At 43.8% G+C, this 17,901-nt stretch overlaps 1 protein-coding gene across 5 annotated transcripts in view; it reads right to left on the bottom strand.

Annotated features, from left to right (window-relative positions):
• Nucleotides 1-17,637, bottom strand: part of CHST9 (carbohydrate sulfotransferase 9) — an 83,632-nt gene extending 65,995 nt beyond the window's left edge. The window contains exons 1-2 of one of the 5 annotated variants that reach the window (XM_077352547.1): nucleotides 17,499-17,626; nucleotides 1,797-2,016 (exon numbers count right to left, since the gene is read on the bottom strand). In XM_077352547.1, coding sequence (XP_077208662.1) covers nucleotides 1,797-1,896 — 100 coding nt within the window. In that variant the 5' untranslated portion in view covers nucleotides 1,897-2,016; nucleotides 17,499-17,626. Of the gene's footprint in view, nucleotides 1-1,796; nucleotides 2,017-16,870; nucleotides 17,025-17,498 lie in introns of those variants that run through there. The other 4 variants (XM_077352545.1, XM_077352551.1, XM_077352552.1 and 1 more) reach the window with 4 other exon arrangements.
• Nucleotides 17,638-17,901: the final 264 nt, after the last annotated feature.

Here is a 17,901-nt window from a genome sequence, read left to right as displayed (position 1 = left end):
ATCGCTTTAGAAAACACACATCGGCAACACCAACTGTTTAGCATTTTGCTGAGCACACATGCCCTTTGCGATGACTAATTTGAAGTCATTCCCAGCAGGAGCTCATTCTCCTAACACATATGTCGTTTCACTTTAAGCAGCAATGAATTGTAGTTCACAGCAAATTGCCAAATTGATAGAACATACATTGCAACACATAACATGTTATGCTGATTTTTGTGGCATGTGACTAGCTGTACTAAATTATGACACTCTAAAAAAGAAGTAGGAACAAATAACAAAACAAAAACTCCCAAGAAAAACTCTCAACATGAAAATCCAATGGTCCTATACAGACAGAAGCTGCTCAATGGAAAAAAAAGTCTGCTTTCGTACACTGATTTTTGTGCTGCTGTGCATATGCAACACAGAGAAAAGATCAATGTTCCATCATTTTGGTAGCATATAAAGCAATACAGCTCCACTATTTTATGTGGTCCTCTAATGATAGTTGATCTTGTATGGGCTTACTGACTATGAAGAGTTAACTGCTGACAGTTTAGCTCCTCAAATTGACTCCGTATAACACAACTGCGTCTTGGATTTGTACAGTCACTTTAACACTTAGAATTTCTTTTAAAAGGACTTTGATTCAAATTCTAAGAAGCAGATATTGCTAGAGTGTATGAAGAGAAGGAAAAATATAAATATACATACATTGTAGTGGTCCCTAACCCCCGGGCCGAGGACCAGTACTGATCCACGGATCAGTCGGTACCGGGCCGCAGCTCCCCCTTGTCCTCCTCCCCAGCTGCTGCCTCGGGGGCTGCCCTGCCACTCTGCTGCCAGCTCACCTTTAGTGCTCTCCAGCAGCTGCCATGGCTAGGGTTCCCCCTCAGTGTGGTACTGCGCAGCTGCTGCTGGCAGAGCCCCCCAGTGGGCGGCGGAAAGTCAGGGACACCAGCAGGAAAGCAAGTGGAGCAGGGGCTCAGGAGGCGGCAACGTCTCTCGGCAAAAGACTACCCCCCCCGAGCCTCAGTAAAATTGTCAAGGGTTGACTGGTCCCTGGTGATAAAAAGGTTGGGGACCACTGATATATTGGACCTATGTGATTACTTCATGTCTATTACACAATAAGGAGATCACTTGAGAGAATTCACCAAGCATTTTGGAATTCAAATATGGTATTATTTTGAGCACAGCAATGCTTCTAGGCTGCAAGTAAATGGGGAAGCCAAACTAGTGAACCCCAAACTAATGAACCCCAACTAGTGAATCTTGACTGATAACAAACAGGTATAGCCTTTTGACCAAATTGTACTTGCCAAGTATAATTCTAGAACTTGCTGAGTAAAATTCTAGGTTAGAATCGCCTTCCTTGCTGCAGAAGCACACTTTAAAAGACAGAAATTCTCCTCCACCATAGTGAGCACTACCCTACCTCCTTCCAGTTTAAGGAACAAGGCCCGGAACACATACATTCCGCTGATATGATAAAGACAATATTATAACCAATTCAAATTTCAAAAAACCTTTAATGGCAAATAAAAACATCATCAAAAAAGGGGTATTACAACACCACTAGAATGAGAACTTCTAGAAGTGGACAGGAATCTAGAAAATCCCAGAATGCAACTAATGAGTTTAATCAATTAAATGTAACTGCACTCATGAACTTTAATTTGTTGTCATATCAATTCTGCCAAACAAACAAAGCAAGTGTTTGTGCCTCTGAAATTCTTAGAACTTCTCACCAAATGCTAATTTCAGTTTTAAAATTTAGGAAAGCTCTTGCATTAACACATGTGCTACCTTACCTGCATGTTGTTCATCTATCCAGGCTTGCAGATACATGAAAAGGAGTAGACCTGCTACTCCAAACATCAGTACAGAAACATAGACTTGTTTTAGGTTCATGGCCCTACCAGAGGGCTACATTTCCAGTCTTTTTATAGGGCTGCATGGAGAAGGATCTCATAGGCTTTCAGTTTATAGCTTGTATATTTTCTTCTTATGGATTTCTAAAAAAAAATCCACCTGGAAAGAAATAAAAATATTAACAATTATTTATCTGATGTGAGAGTCCCGCAAGCTACTTGAGGCTATGAGCAGCTCTGAAATTTTAAGAGGTGTTAATCCCCCCCCGAAAAGCTGTCATAGAAAACAAAGCCAAATACAATATCTCCCTCTTCGCTTTGCAAAAGAATTGCAAAGGGAAATTAAAAGGAGCAAAGTCTAAAAGGGGAATAGAACCACAATCCTGGATGTTTACTAGCTCTCCTGATCCTCCAGTGGCTGCTGTCACAACTGCATCCATAGAAAACTCATCTGAATAAGGGCAGCCAATAAGAAGCCCTGCCTTACAAAGCCCCTCCCAACTACTAAAAAGCTCAGCAAGTGTCAGGGAAAGTATTTACAGGCAGCATGACAAGTACCACATTGGGGAATTCTGCCCGAGTGCTTTCTTCTTGTGATAGATCTTTTTTTGTTTTTCCAGTTTTACTTTTACAAGTGGAATGGGTAAACTATGGACTTTGTTTTCAAAAGCAAATTTAGATCATTCACAGATTAAAATATATCTAACCCAACTTTATCCTGAAGGACTCAAAAAGGTCATTCTCAAAACAAAAATAAGTAGGATTAACATTTGATGTTTTAATTTGTGGCTTTGATAAACATAATATGAACACATTAAGTTTTACAGAAACAAGTAGCAAACTTCAACAGCAAAGAGAAGTTTCAAGCATGATTAGAGGTGAGCATAAACCTTAAAAAAAAAAAACAGTTTCAGGCAGCCTCTGAAACAGACCCTGAATCAAGCCAGCCTGGTAATATTGGTTCCCCCTTTCTCCTGGCTTTGGCCAGAAGGGGAGAAGATTGCTAGCAGCAAAAAAAAAAAAAAAGTTTTGCTTCTCCCTGCTTTGAAAGGGGGGAGGGGGAGCAAAGCCAAATGATTTAAAGACCCATAGCCATTTAAATCTAACAGCAGAGCAGGCCTATCCATCAGCTAGGAGGCTGAAATGTCTCACAGATATTTCAACCTAACAGCAGGGCAGGTCCACATGTCAAATATGAGGCTGAACTTGCTGACCATGCAACTGCTCAGCTGTTAGGTTTAAATGGCTTCAAACAGCTGACCTGAACTGGACAATATTCCAGTAAACATTTGGCTAGGGCACCTTCCCCAAACATTGGTTTGGGGCCTCTGAACCAGCCCAAGTTTGTGTTGAATTTGGGTTTGTTAGCTAGTTCATGCCCATCCCAGGGAGCTACTAAGTGGATGAGGGGAAAGGCACTATGGAAGAGACTCTTAACTTTTTCATCCTGTGCTGTTAACAACAACAACAACAACAATGCCACCAGCAATAATGATACCAGAGTGTGGATGTTATATGTGCACCTTCTAACATATCAAGAAGCACAAGAGGCAGAGGAAGATAGTACTTAAATCACCATTCCCAACTCTTTCACAGTAAGATTTTAGATTTCTTACTTTGAAAAAAGAGATGGAGTTATTCATATAGCATGCAGGATAGAGATCCATAGTGTTCTGACACCCAGCCTAATTAGTCCTTGATGGGCTTTTATGGCCCAGCAATGGGTGAAGTGGCCCAGCATGGTACAATGATGAAAGTCTTAAATGTGAGACACCAGAATTCAAACCCCTGCTTGGCTGTGGACTTAGTCAAGTCACTCAGCCTATCGAATCTCACAGGCTGCTCTCAGCATAAACCAACCCATATTGTTTAAAGCAATACAAACACCAAAGGCTTTTTTTATAGCAGGCACATCAGCAATATTCAAATTGCCCTGGTGAAGCCCAGTACCAACTACTAGTAGTAGCATAAATCAAGCTCTGAAAGACAAGTATACCGCATCATTTTTTAAAAGTTGACCACTGTGCAGTCACTGATTTAAACTACCAAAGAAACAAACAAATTAAGAGCCAGATTCTTACCAGTGGCTTCAAGTGAGGCAAGCTAAAGCCCAGAGCTTTCTGAAAAATAATCTTACTTGCAATACAAGAGCCTTGGGAGAAGGAAATCATTAATTTAAATGTCCCTTGCCAGCTACTCAAAAGCAGTAGGATATAAATGTTGACAAAAATGCAATACAGAACCTTTTCAAGAATGCAAGGGAAACTAAAGCTACTTAAATTGCTTTTAAAATCTAGGACTTTGTAATACTATTGAGTATAGTATACAGAGAGTATTAAATTGGAAATCCAAAAAAGCCTGAACATATTTTGAACCTCAGGGCAATGATGCCCTTGGAAAGAACATCTGACAGGAGAGGTTTTAGTGAACTAAAGCAAAAAAAATGATACGCATAATATAAGCCACTTGGGAACAAAAGAAAGTCATTCCAAAAGTGTTAGATTTTTTTTTGTTTGGCATGCCTGTGTTTATTTCTAGACTTAAAATATGTGCATAGGCACAGACCTTTAACAAGTCATATCAGATTACCTAAATCCCACCATATGGTTTACAGAGAAATGCAATTTTACAAAGAAAAAAGTAATAAAAAGATGGGATTCTTCATCATTTTCAAGTACAGCCTGCTGTCTTTTATTAAACAACATATAACATGAATGCATGTAACAGCAACTACCACAGAAAGCATTTGTTTTTAAAAATTCCAGGAGAAAAACACTAATAGAAAGTTATCATTTACACAGAAATTACCTGTGATTACCCCCCCCCCAGTCAATGCTGTGCTACTTTTGCTCTGCCACGACTTTCTGCTCTTTAGAAGACCTGCAAGCTCTCAGGTTGGAGAAGGGAGAGAGTTGTACCGCACTGTTTCCCTTCCTTTGCACATTCCTACTCTTACATCCTGCCTAAGCAAAGAACTTCACTTCCCGGCTTACTGCAGATCCTCCTTAAATAGGCTACCCATCCCATTCCTCTTCTCCTCTATCCCTTCAGCCAGCTTCCGTGTCCAGGCTCAGGTGCAGCTACCTCCTGAGTCACTCCCTTCCTCCAGGAAGGGCTTGAAGATGTGAGTGATGCCATGTGGCTGACAAACTACTGTAGCACCACTGAGATACATTCAGATTGCAGCTGTTGTTACCTGGGTACAGGAGGAGAAAAGTAGCTCATTGGGCAGCGTTTGCTCAGAGCATCCGTGGCTGGCATTACAGAAGTTGCTAACAACAGTTCAATGTATCTCAATGGTTCCACCATAGCACTGAAGTGCTATATTGGTCTAGCGCTATAGCACTCAACATAAAATATTCTTTAAAAGCTTGAGGAAGATTGTGCAACAAAAAAGTACTGTATTGTTTGAGATGGCCAGGTTGCTTCAGAGACAGCTTGTCAGCAGAATGAAATGTATGAAACCTGTATATTTTCATATTATCATTATCATATGTACATTTAATTACAATCTCCATAAACTAATGCAGAAAACCCCCCGCTTTTAAGCCTGTATCAATACAAGCCTATGTTAGTTATACTTACATATAGTCCCCACCAAGTAAACATCTGCATGAGACTCAAGGTCCTACTAAAGAATTAATATCTAGAGCAGTGTTTTTCAACCTTCTGACTGTGGTGGATCCCCTGAAATATTTTTCAGGCTTTGAGGACCCCTGGAAGTGATGTCAGCTAGCCACACCCATGTGGTCTTGCCAGGCCTCTTCCTGTGTCATCAGAATTGACATGTCTATTAGATTCACCCCATCCCCATCTGCATTTAACTTTCATACATTGCTAGAATTATCAACCTCTTAGGGGAGGGGTGAGGATCTCCAAAACGCACAAACTGATCTCCTTTGCTTCATTAACAGAACAATACCAAATGACATATTTGGGGGAAATGTACCTAACAAAGAAAAAAAATGAAAGTTTTAAGTACTTATAATCCTGAAGAATGGTAATGCTAATTTGATGGTTACACAGTAAAATCTTTATGGAGCTAGACTGAACCATCTAGCACAGTATTTACAGAAACTACTGGCAAAAGATTTTGGGAAACTTATGAAGCTTAGGGCAACAGTGTATTTAGGGTATGGTGACTGAGGCGCATGCCCTGGGTACCATCCTCGATGGAGGTGCACTGGGCATTGTCATGCTTCCACAGGCAGTGGGAGCCACATGTCTCAATTGGCCCACACCCAGTGACACCCACACTGGCAGGTGAAAGATACCTCGGTAGCACTTGAGCCAGCCACAGGCAGCCCAGACCCAAGGCTGGGCATGGCGGCCTCTTGCAACCATGCAACTTCCCCACAGTCTTCCTTATAATGCGGGTGTCTATCGGCCACCCCCATGATGGCTGCCAGTTCCTTGTCGCAGCCTGAGGACACCATTTCCTCTGTCACTGTCCTCGGGGGAAGGGATCTCTAGCACTAGGGAAGGTGACCAGTTTACAGGTGAGCATTTCTCTGCAAAGGCCCTACCCCCAGATCATCAAGCTCTGCCCTTGCCCCAGTAAATAAAATTTGGTAGGTACTTCAAAGACAGCTGGTCAAGAGACAGCTTCAAAGGCATATTGCCAATGTTTTGTCTCATTTTCTTAAACCCTTCCAAACTACTGGCCAATTTACAGCAGTAATTCAGCAGGTTAAATACATATAGTGTCTACTTGTAATCTTTAGGAATGGGCACAAATTTGGAAAACCCAGGTTGAAATATTTCCCAAACCCAGTTGCTCTACTGAACTGAGATGATTTGGGATGCTGAGGGGAGCCACCAGGGACTTAAAGACTCCAGGAATGCAGGGCATCTCCAGCATAATCTCCTCTACCTGCCCTTGCTTGGGGCATCCGAGTTATGGAAATGCAAACGAGGTGACCTCAGAAAAGTGGCATCTTTAAGACCAACAAAACTGGATTCGGTATAAGCTTTTGTGTACGAGCACATTTCTTCAGATACAGTGAAACAATTTCCTCAACCATTACTTATAAATAGGAAGGGGTTAGTTGCCAGGAAGAGCTTGTTAGAGTCAAGGTGCATAAGTAACTGGATGATTATAGTCGACACTGGATTAAAGCAGTGAGTCTAGTGGCACCCCAAGATAACAAAGTTCACATTTGTGTACAAGTAAAAACTGAGAGACTTAGCATGTGTGGATGCACATTCCTTCAGATACACTGAAACAGATTTCCTCAAATGTGACATGGGGGTGTTAGTTGACAGAAAGGGCTGAGTAAAGATGCATAATAAATGCAGCTAAGATTGGAATAACATAAGAAAACTTGCCTTTATCTGTCATGGGATTTCAGTCTTATGACTGGTTCACTCAATTTGAAAAGTTGGCAAAACATTTCACATAGAGGTGCCACTGACACAGAATTACCTATTAATGCAACTAATTGTTCTGCTATTTTAGAAGGCGGATTCATACCATTCGCATTGTATTAACTACTTAGGTCACTTTGCTCCCGTTTTGCAAACCTGAAATTTTATATTCTGTTCCTATAGAAATAGTAGTTGCATAGAATCAGGTCTGATTTAGTTCTTTTGCAAACATCTCCCTTTGTATTTCAACCTTCAGCTTTGCCACCTAAAATGGGCACGTGCCCAAGCCAGAAGTCTGGCTCAGTCCTATTGACTAAAGGCCTTTTGCACACATGCCATCAGTTTCAAAATACAACAATTACAATGCACTAACTAATACACCATGACAAAACTTGGGTCGAGGTACAGTTCCTTTGTTTTTTTCCATGTTTGCAAATGTCTTTTAAGAAACACAAAGCAAATGAATTAATTTGCTTCTGCTCCCTTATGAATAGCTCAACACTCCGTATTAAAAGCTGGATTAATCCAGGGATTTGGGAAAATCACTGCGGCTATTGTGCCAAAACTAGGTTTTCTGCCTGCCCACGAAGCCATATATATTTTTACAGAAACTCTGCTGCCAGCTGCTTCTATTCTTCACTGCATTGTTTATACCTGCATTTTTGTTCATATACATTAGTTCACGTGCCAGGAAAATCCGAGAAGCAGCCTGCTGTGATACCACAGCAAACTCCTTTGAAATGGTGGGGACCTTCCGAAGTATTTTTTGGTATAAGGCATAATGGTCAGAACATCAAAAAAAGTAGAAACCCACTGGGCAAAGCCTCTGGGCATGATTAAAATAGTTATATGGATTCCTTGCCAAAGCTGCCTTTGCTGTCTTAAAGCTGTATAAACAATCATCCAAGAAAACTGGGGAATAAAACAGTCATAACTTCAAACTGGCCTGTGCACTGAAATGATATTCCAGGGATATTCAAAAATATTACTGAAGGTGATCTGGCAAAAAAGATAAAATATCCTGAGAATAAAAATAGTGTGTATACCGAATACTTACTGGAATGGCTGACAATAGTAAATCATCTCTTAGATCAAAGTGAAACAATTCCCTTGGGAACTATGGAGATTTCACAAGCGTAGCTGGCATTTCAAAACACTGCTCTGTTTGGATGGAATTTCAGGTTTATCCATTGATTCCATTTTAAAATTATTTTTGTCGGCAATCCTAATTAAAACATGAAGTATTTTAATTTTATTGTGTACAGACAGAGTTTTAATTAAGACTCACATACTTCAGGCTCAGATTATTTGCACACTAGATGTAGCTTCAGAGCTATTATTCTACAGAAGGTTTCAAAAAGTGCCAGTCTGATTAATTAATGCAGTTAATGCAATGATTTGTAATCTACAGCCAGTGCACATAAACCTTCATTAAAGCCACCTCTATGACACCAGGATAGATCTTTTCCTTCTGTGTCAAGCACAGCATGAGGTAACTTTTCTATTAGAATACTCTGCAAGAATTCTCTTAAGTTTGTGCCATTAACATCCTGGGGAGAAACAGGCATCTTGGCTTCTCTTTTTCACACACAAACACCCAAAGCCCTGTAGTCCTTAATCTTGACATGTGGGGATACACCTCACATGACAAATTTGCACAAACTCTAGAGTTTCATTACCAAGTAGCACCTATGCTCCAATGAAAGAGGAACAAATAGAAAGACACAGAAGGAAAATTTGGCCTCTTACTAAAAGATCAGTGTCACAAAGTCTTCAAGAAGAATATCATGCCTTTCAAATATTTGTAGTTGGGGAAACCAGCACATAAAGGTTTGCTCTATTGTAAAAGTAACTCCACGTGCTACTGTTTTTAATCATTTATATTCCACACAGGGTTGCTAGGCTCCTCCTGGTTACCAGAGGGTGATGGTGGTTAGGGCTAGGGTTGTGCGCGGCAGCGTCCAAATCGGCTGTTCCAGGCCGATGCAGCCAGCGCCACACACACGCAGGTGTGGAGCTCCAGGAATGGCCAATTCGGATGACAACACACACAACAGGCTGCCAGATTCTGATTGGGAAACTCTGGAGACTTGATGGAGCCTGGGGAGAACAGGGACCTCAGTGGGGTACAATGTCACAAAATCCACCCTTCAAAACAGCCATTTTCTCCCAGGGAACTGATCTCTGTAGTCTGGAGATGTAATTCCAGGAGATCCTTGGGTTCCAAATGGAGGCAGGCAATACTAATTTCACATCATATAGTTTCTGCAGAGTAACCAGATGAATACTACATAAGTGTTGCTATAGGCACAAACTGGTTGAACTTAACCTACATGCCAACATTCACAAAAGGCTGTGTGAACTGCCTTAGGAACTCAGCAAAGCAATATATCATTATCCTTATTACACATATGAGAACCTGAGAGTACATTAAGCATTTTATGCTGCCTTCCTGTTTCATGCTAAGGATTCAAGGCAGCTAAAAACTGATAAAAAGATAAGATTAAAAACATCATAATTCTAAAACCCTATATCAAACAAAGGCCTTCTATTGGGGGAAAAGGTAAAATTTATGCTAAGAGGTCTGCGTAGATGGCACAGATCAGGAGGGTGGCATTCCTTAAGTTAGAAAAAGCAGTGAAAACGTTCTCTCCCAGGACTCAGTCTCTGATAAGAAGGTTTCCCTCATCAAAGCCTCACAGTTCAGGCAGATTGGTAAAGATGGAGACCGGAACCTTGGCCCAAGTCAGGAACTGAACCCAAGTGTAACTCTCATGCTAAAGTATTCAGCAACACTCTCTTGCTAAATTGCACTCTTTATAGTGCATAAAGCCTGATATATCACTGGTAGGCAAAAATCACAAAACTCTGGCTCACTTACTTTGGCCATATCATTTAATCCAACTCAATAGAGCAAACAATTATTAAGATTGGTCAATGGTCAAAGGAAACCAAGCCGACAAAGAACACAGATGTTAGATAGATACAATCGAAACGGACACCAGCCAGAACATCATACAACTGTTTCGTTTAATTGTTGTTTATATGTGTTTGTGTGATGGACTTCACTTCTAAAAGCTTAGAAGTGCTATGTAAACAAATAAAGGAATCTGATTGTTAATTCTTCACAGAGCCAGAGATCCTTGAGTGACAGGCTGTTCCAAGAGATCTGACTGGTTAGCATCAGCTGAGCAGAGAAAGACTTTTGAACTCGATACTGAGAAGAGTTCTGCTGGATTTCAACCCCAGCTGAAAAAGTTCCCTTTAGTCACTTTCTGCACCTCATGCATAATTTTATAAATGGGTATCCCTTCCCCAGAACCTGAAAAGTCCCAGACTCTTCAGATTTCAGTTTCCTCATGGTACTCCAGCTCTTTAACCTACATGGTACTTTGAGCAGGATTCTTTATATGGAGGCTATGACTGAAAAATTTTAGGGTGCAAAAATATAAATCCTTATTTATATGTTAACTTTGCACCATTCAGTAGTGGCTGATTAATTCATATCTTAACCAGTTGCTGCAATATTCCAATTAAGTGGATCTTTTAAATCAATAATAGAATTGTCAGGAATAGGGGAGATGTTAGGCTTCCCACAGGGTTAGCTTTTGTTGTAGTAATGACAATCAGAGCTATATTACCTACAGCAATTTGGCCACAGCTTTAATAAAATTACACGGAAATAAGTGGTTAGGATTAGATTTTTTTAGTAGCAATAAAAATATGATAATTAAATATATGGAGCTCTGAAAAAACTGAAAATGAATCTGGCACCTAATTCCAAATCTGTCGGTACTTGACTCTTTTCCGATACTACTAGAGAACATAGGGGCACCCAGCAATGGGCAGCTGATTCAGGATGGACAAAAAGAAATACTTCTTTATGCAACAAGTAATTAATGTGTCACATTCACTGCCAGTAGCCATAAACTTAGATGAATTTATAATGGAGTGAGATAGAAATGCTTCTTGCCACGGTTATTCCTCATTTTCACAGGCAACAAATTTCTGAGTACCAGTGCTAAGATGCAGAATAAGGAGAAGGTCTTGGCCACTGAGCCCTGTTTGCCGACCCTCCAAGACAACTGGCTGGCCCCTGCATGAAATGGATTGTTGTTCAAGATCACTGGTCTGATCCAGAATTTATTTACTTCTTAGACACTTAACCAAAGGTTTTGAAACAATAATCACTTTAGTGGAACATCACTTATTTAGATGTGTGTACAGGGGCAATTTGTGCTGACTCTTCCCTCTTACTGCAGGCCTCTACTTTATTACAGTACAGATTGAGAAACTGGATGCCTTTTCTAGAACTGTTCTCTAGCTTGGCACATCTTTTATTGGAATCTTATTCATTACAAAGAGCAGAGGTTCCTGCCCCGTTCTGTGTTTTCCTTCTTTCCCCTAATTTAATATTTTCCGCACTGTGCTAAACTCATCGTCCTTTTCAAAATTGTTTGCCATTTATTGAGGGAATCAAGGGAGAATTGGAGTTATCAGGTGTCAATATTCTACCTTCTCTTTTCTCTTGGGAAAAATGCTCCTAAGCCTGATACTATTTAATAAAATATTAGCCAACAAAACACCTGAGCCAAGGTTTAGCCTTAGAATCATTTGACTTAGTCCCTCACAGTCTTGGAAGCTGTTTATTAATAGAGAGTACCTCAGAAGATAAATATTTCAGCCACAGTGAGCAATTGCAGCCATGCCCTGGTCATCTGGGGTTACAAATGTGCAAGCTGAAACTTTGAGACAGAATCAAGACTCAAGAATTTCCCTTTCCTATTAGGATTATTTCACTCCTACTTGTATCTATGTTATGTTATATTTGTGAGGAACATCAATAATGAAATGTTATGAACAGGAAAGTTGCTGATTTAAGGCTTCACCACAGTCTAAATTTTTCTGTCAATAAAAGAGTTCATTAAATGTATTCTCTGTTTATTATTTATTATTTATTATTATTTATTTGATTTGTATGACCGCCGCTCTCGGAAACCGGCTCGCGGCGGTTCACAACATTTTAATACAATACAATATATTAACCATTAAAATTCCCCATTAAAACCCCATTAAAACAATGACTAAGTCACAATGATGGCGATTAAAACTATTCCCGTACAGGCCCACTGGATGAGCAAAAGGGAACGGAGGATAATTGGGCATAGGATGGAACACTCTGGGGAACCAGGTCAGTTTAGTACTGGCCTCCCCCCTCCGGGGAGAGGAGTCCGATCTTAGCCCCGGGCCATCACCCGGCCTTAGACAAACGCCTGGCGGAAGAGCTCCGTTTTGCAGGCTCTGCGGAACTCAGAGAGCTCTGACAGGGCCCGCAGCTCTTCAGGGAGCTCATTCCACCAGGTAGGGGCCAGGACCGAAAAGGCCCTGGCCCTTGTCGAGGCCAGGCGTGCCTCCCGGGGTCCTGGGATCATCAGCAGATTCTTACCCGCAGAGCGAAGTGCCCTGCGGGGGGCATAAGGAGATAGGCGGTCCCTCAAGTATGCAGGACCCAAGCCGCGTATAGTCTTAAAGGTTAGTACCAAAACCTTGAACCTGATCCGGAAACAAACTGGCAACCAGTGCAGCTGCTTCAGCAGAGGCTGAACATGGGACCTCCAAGATGATTTAGTGAGGACCCGTGCAGCTGCATTCTGTACCAGCTGTAACTTCCGGGTTAGAGACAAGGGTAGGCCCGCGTAGAGCGAGTTACAGAAGTCTAATCTAGAAGTAACCGTTGCATGGATCACAGTGGCCAGGTGTTCCGGGGGCAGGTAGGGCGCTAGTAGCCGAGCTTGGCGTAGATGGAGAAACGCCGTCCGGGCTACCTTAGTGACCTGGGCCTCCATGGAAAGTGAGGCATCCAGAATCACTCCCAAATTCCTGGCTTGGGGCACAGATGACAATTGTACCCCGTCCAGGCAGGGAAGACGCGCTTCCTGTTCCTGCTCCCTTCGGCCTAGCCAAAGGACCTCCGTCTTGGAGGGGTTGAGTCTCAGGCGGCTCTTCCTGATCCATCCAGCCACTGCTTCCAAACAACTGGCGAATTTTTCTGGGGGGAGATCTGGCCGGCCATCCATCAAGAGATAGAGCTGGGTATCATCAGCGTACTGGTGACACCCAAGCCCATAACTCCGTACCAGCTGAGCCAGGGGACGCATATAGATGTTAAATAACGTGGGGGAGAGCACCGCTCCCTGTGGCACCCCACATGGGAGTGCAAAGGAGTCGGATAACTCCTCCCCCACAGCGACCCTCTGTGATCTGTTCTCTAGAAAGGAGGATAGCCATTTAAGAGCCACCCTTCCAATCCCAGTATCAGCGAGGCGGTGAACCAAGAGCTCGTGGTCAACCACATCAAATGCGGCTGACAGGTCTAATAGCACGAGAATGGCCGACCCGCCCCGGTCCAGCTGGCGCCGGAGATCATCTGTCAGGGCGACCAGCACAGTCTCCACCCCATGGCCAGGACGGAAGCCAGACTGGTATGGATCAAGGGCCGAAGTTTCCTCCAAAAATGCTAGGAGCTGGTCCGCGGCGGCCCTCTCAACCACCTTGCCCAGGAATGCAAGATGCGATACCGGGCGGTAGCTGGCGGGGTCCCGCGGATTCAGCGATGGTTTTTTCAGAAGAGGGCGAACCACTGCCTCCTTGAGCCGCTGAGGGAATTCTCCCGATGTAAGGGAGAGGTTTATAATCTCCCTTATGGCTCACAGCATCATGCAGAAAGAAGCATCATGCATAAGGGAAGCCACCATATTACCACTAGTGAACACATTCATCCGGATGTAATTTTCCACATTCTCTATTAAAAGTAAACTTATGACTTCACAACTGATCAAAATTTTAACTGGGAACACTGTCATTCAAAACTAAACATGCAGCTTTAAAATATTTAAAGCCACCTGTACGTAGGCTACATCAATCAGACATTTTCTTTAAAAAGACTTAAATAAGGGATAGTGTTTGATAGCCTGGCTTCTGACCTTTCAGGGTTTGTTTATTGAGCAAGTAGCTGTCAGCCTAATTAAAGTTTACATTCCATGAATACTTTAATCAATTAAATCTGCACAAATGTGCATAAACATACCACAGCACTTCTCAGAGGATATAGCATTCTGTCTTTTACGCTGCCCATGCACTAACTACTTAAGAGAGTCACTTTCTTCTTACAGCAGAATAAATGCTTCTTCTCAATGGGCACCATCTATCTACAGTTTTATAAATACTCATTTAAATGATTAACTATGCTGCCCAATTAACCAGGGCATTGTTTAGGCCAGGGGTAGTCAAACTGTGGCCCTCCAGATGTCCATGGACTACAATTCCCAGGAGCCCCTGCCAGCAAATGCAAATGCTGGCAGGGGCTCCTGGGAATTGTAGTCCATGGACATCTGGAGGGCCGCAGTTTGACTACCCCTGGTTTAGGCCATCAAAAGCTTTTTGGGAAAATCTGCTAACCTGATTAAGGGAGCAATCCTCATGGCACTTGCTTGGAAGTAGGTACCACTGAAATATGGTTTACGTCTATGTAACATGAATAAAAGCCTGGCCACGCTTGATGTGCTGCCCAGTCTTAACCAAGTTTGCTCAGATACAAGTCACACCAAAAATGACAGGACTATTCCTAAATAACTGCTATAATGATTATATTCTAAAAGTTGCAGGTCTAGTGAGCCATCTATGTTTGCTCAGCTGAATGCCTGCAGCCCAGCTAGTGATCCTGCTTCTGAAAAAGCTCTGGACACATACTCTTTACAGGTGCACAATGTTGTAACACATGCTTGTGTTAAACACAGGAGAAGTAGCAATTACAGGTCTTCTCTATACTCCTGCAAGGCAAGGGCTGCTCATTTCTACCATGCGTTCATCATAAGACTGAGCTGTGCAAAAAAGAAAAGATCACTTCCTTCTGAATGTGTGTGAGGAGGCAAGAGTCTTTGCTCCTTCCCTTCTGGCTGGGCTGAGTGCAAGGGCAATGCCACCTGCATGGGTTTGTCTTAATTTCCCTGCTGTGCTGAAAGCTAAACTGGAGCTTGGAAGTTTTTGCCTAACTTCAATTCTATGCAACAAGGGCAGGAGCAACAGATAGCTTCAAGCTGGTTTGGCAGTAACAGAGAAGGAGCATATTCACTCAGCAAAGGTCAATTTCCCATGTGCTTCTGTGCTTTTTCTTTTTCTATGACCACTTGTCTTCTCTGGGGTTCTGTCTCCCTCTTTCTCTGCCAGTTTGTATGCATGTGTATCGCCTTTACACGCATACTGTCCCCACATCCTCTCTGTGTCCACTGTATTCCCTTGTGCTCTGCATGCATCACCCTCTGTGCTAATTATTATTATACTAACTATATTTCCTCTGTGGGTCTGCCCTGTGACTTGTGTTATGTTTGTCAGTGTGCTTTGTGTGTGCCACTGGGACTTTATATACACAACCAATCAGATCTCCAGTGGCCAATAAAAGCCCCACCTGGCCACACCTACTTTCTGAAAATACTCGGCAGGCTCCAGGAGGCACCGCTGTGCCCCTGGATGCCATGCTGGGGATCCCTGCCTTGCGATGCATACCCAGGAAAGCAGACAAGTGGTGGTCCTCCTCTTTTACCCCAAGCCTTTTGCTTCTCTTGATTTCAGTGTTATTTATTCCTAGAATATATGGGTGCTTCACAAACAAGTTTGCCTGCATTTAAACATTTTATTAGGAAGCAGAGTCTACTGAGTGCAATAGGATTTACTTCTGGCTATATATAAAATCAGGTCCTGCCAAAGATGGTAAGAGAGTGGTGGCTGGAAAAGAGGGTCCAAACAGAAACATATTTGCCACCATATGCAGTTATAAGTTGTGAGCACAAAAAGGACTGAATGAAGCCGAGTGAGAGAATGCAACTACACACGCGAGGTGCCTTACATGCCCACAATGGCCATTCCTTTTACAAAATTCTGGCAGAAGGCTTGCTTCATGCTGAAGACCTTACAAAGCAAACTTTCTTACAGATTCTCCACTCTGGTGTTCTGAAGTATATTATAACCCATATTACACAGACACACACGTTTATCATACAATTTGTATTCTTAGAAGGTGTGTGCTGTGTACTCTGCTGCCTCCTCTAACATTTATGGATCTCAAAACCAAAACTAAATGAACAAGATAAGTAAGATCAACCATTGCCACAAACAAGACTTTTGTTTGTGGTCCTCTTTATCTCTGAAAGTTTGTTAAACATATGAACTAACATCTATAGAAGCTGCCAGCATTTGTTATTTAGAAGCCCTATACGCAAGTAATATTGACCTAATCACTGATGAGAAGCCCCAGGGTGGGATTCTCCCACAGGCCAAAAGTTATCTAGTGGATTCTCTGGTATGCATTTCTAATCATGTCATCATACAGTATATTTCAAGGGACCCAAGCACTTCAGGAAGTAATCTACAGTTCTGCAAAGCCAGCCAACATGAATCACATTTTTATCCCACTCATTTTCCAAGGGGCTCAAGACTATATACATGGTTCTGCCGTATAGGCCAATTACTGGTCCTGTCACCCAGGAAGCCTCATGGCAAAGCACGACTCTTCCTATTTTAACAAAGTAACCACAACCTCACGGCCGCTCCATCTCGTCCGTGCCACATTACCGGGGCAGGGGGAAGCTCACCAAAGAACCTCAACTGCCTCAGAAGAAGGCAGCAAAGTCTCGGAGGCCTTTTTTGCCTGAAGCCATTCGTCCAGGCTCAATGAAGTCCTGCTTTCCAGCGCCCGGGCACACTGAAGGGACTGCCTCGCTTCCTTTCCATTTCCACAGCTGCGCGAAAGGCAGCAACTCAACAGGTCTGCAGCCGAGAGGGAGGGGGGGGGTGTGGCAAGAAGCTCAGCCCGCGACCAAGCAGCGTCTAAAAGTGGCCCAAAGCGAGCGAGGATGGGCTCCGACATGCTGGGAACGGGGCGGGGGCGGGGATGCCTCCACCAAACCCTCCAGCGAGAGCAACCGCATGGCGCTCTTAGCACGAGGAGCGCCGCTTCCCTCCCTCGCCCCCATCCCGGACGCCCTTGGGGGGACTTCGCTCTTCCCCCCTCTCGCAGCCGCCGGCCGCCAGGGAGACGGCAGAGTTGACTTCTCGCCCCCCAGAAGCCCCGCGACCCGGGCGGCAGAGCGACACCCCCGCCGGAGGCAACGAGCCGCGGCACTCTCCACGCCCAGGAGGTCCCCGGCTCGTCTTTCCTCCGCGTCCAGCGAGACTCTTCCACCCCCCGGCCGCAGCCAGCCAGCCAGCCAGCCCCCTTACCTTGCGGACCAGCCCGAGCCTCGCTGGGGACTGGGATTCCCCCGACGCCGCTTCCATAGGCGCTCGCCTCGGAGCCCCGCCCTGCAAACTTCCCGACCTACCCGAGACGGGGCGGGGGCTGCTGCGCCGGGCGCGCTCTGCGAAAACCCTCCTGCTCCGGCGCCTCTCCGTCCAAGCGGCCCTTCTGAGGCTGGAACGAGGGCACACAGGCGGCCCGGGACTCCGGCCACCCGGGGCCGCCGAGCGAGGCGAGCTGCTTTCAAGCAGCGGCCTCGTGTCCTTCTTTTTGTGCCGGTGGCATGGCAGTGGGGGCGCAGGGCCCCGCCTTGGGAGCAGCGGTCTTTTCTCTCCCCCACCCCGCACTCTCGCGTCTTCACCAGCAGAGTGATAGGCAGGAATACCA

This window comes from Paroedura picta, chromosome 9 (assembly GCF_049243985.1).
Source record: "Paroedura picta isolate Pp20150507F chromosome 9, Ppicta_v3.0, whole genome shotgun sequence".
In the NCBI taxonomy this organism is placed as follows: Eukaryota; Metazoa; Chordata; class Lepidosauria; order Squamata; family Gekkonidae; genus Paroedura; species Paroedura picta.
This window is presented reverse-complemented; position numbering and strand designations above follow the sequence as displayed.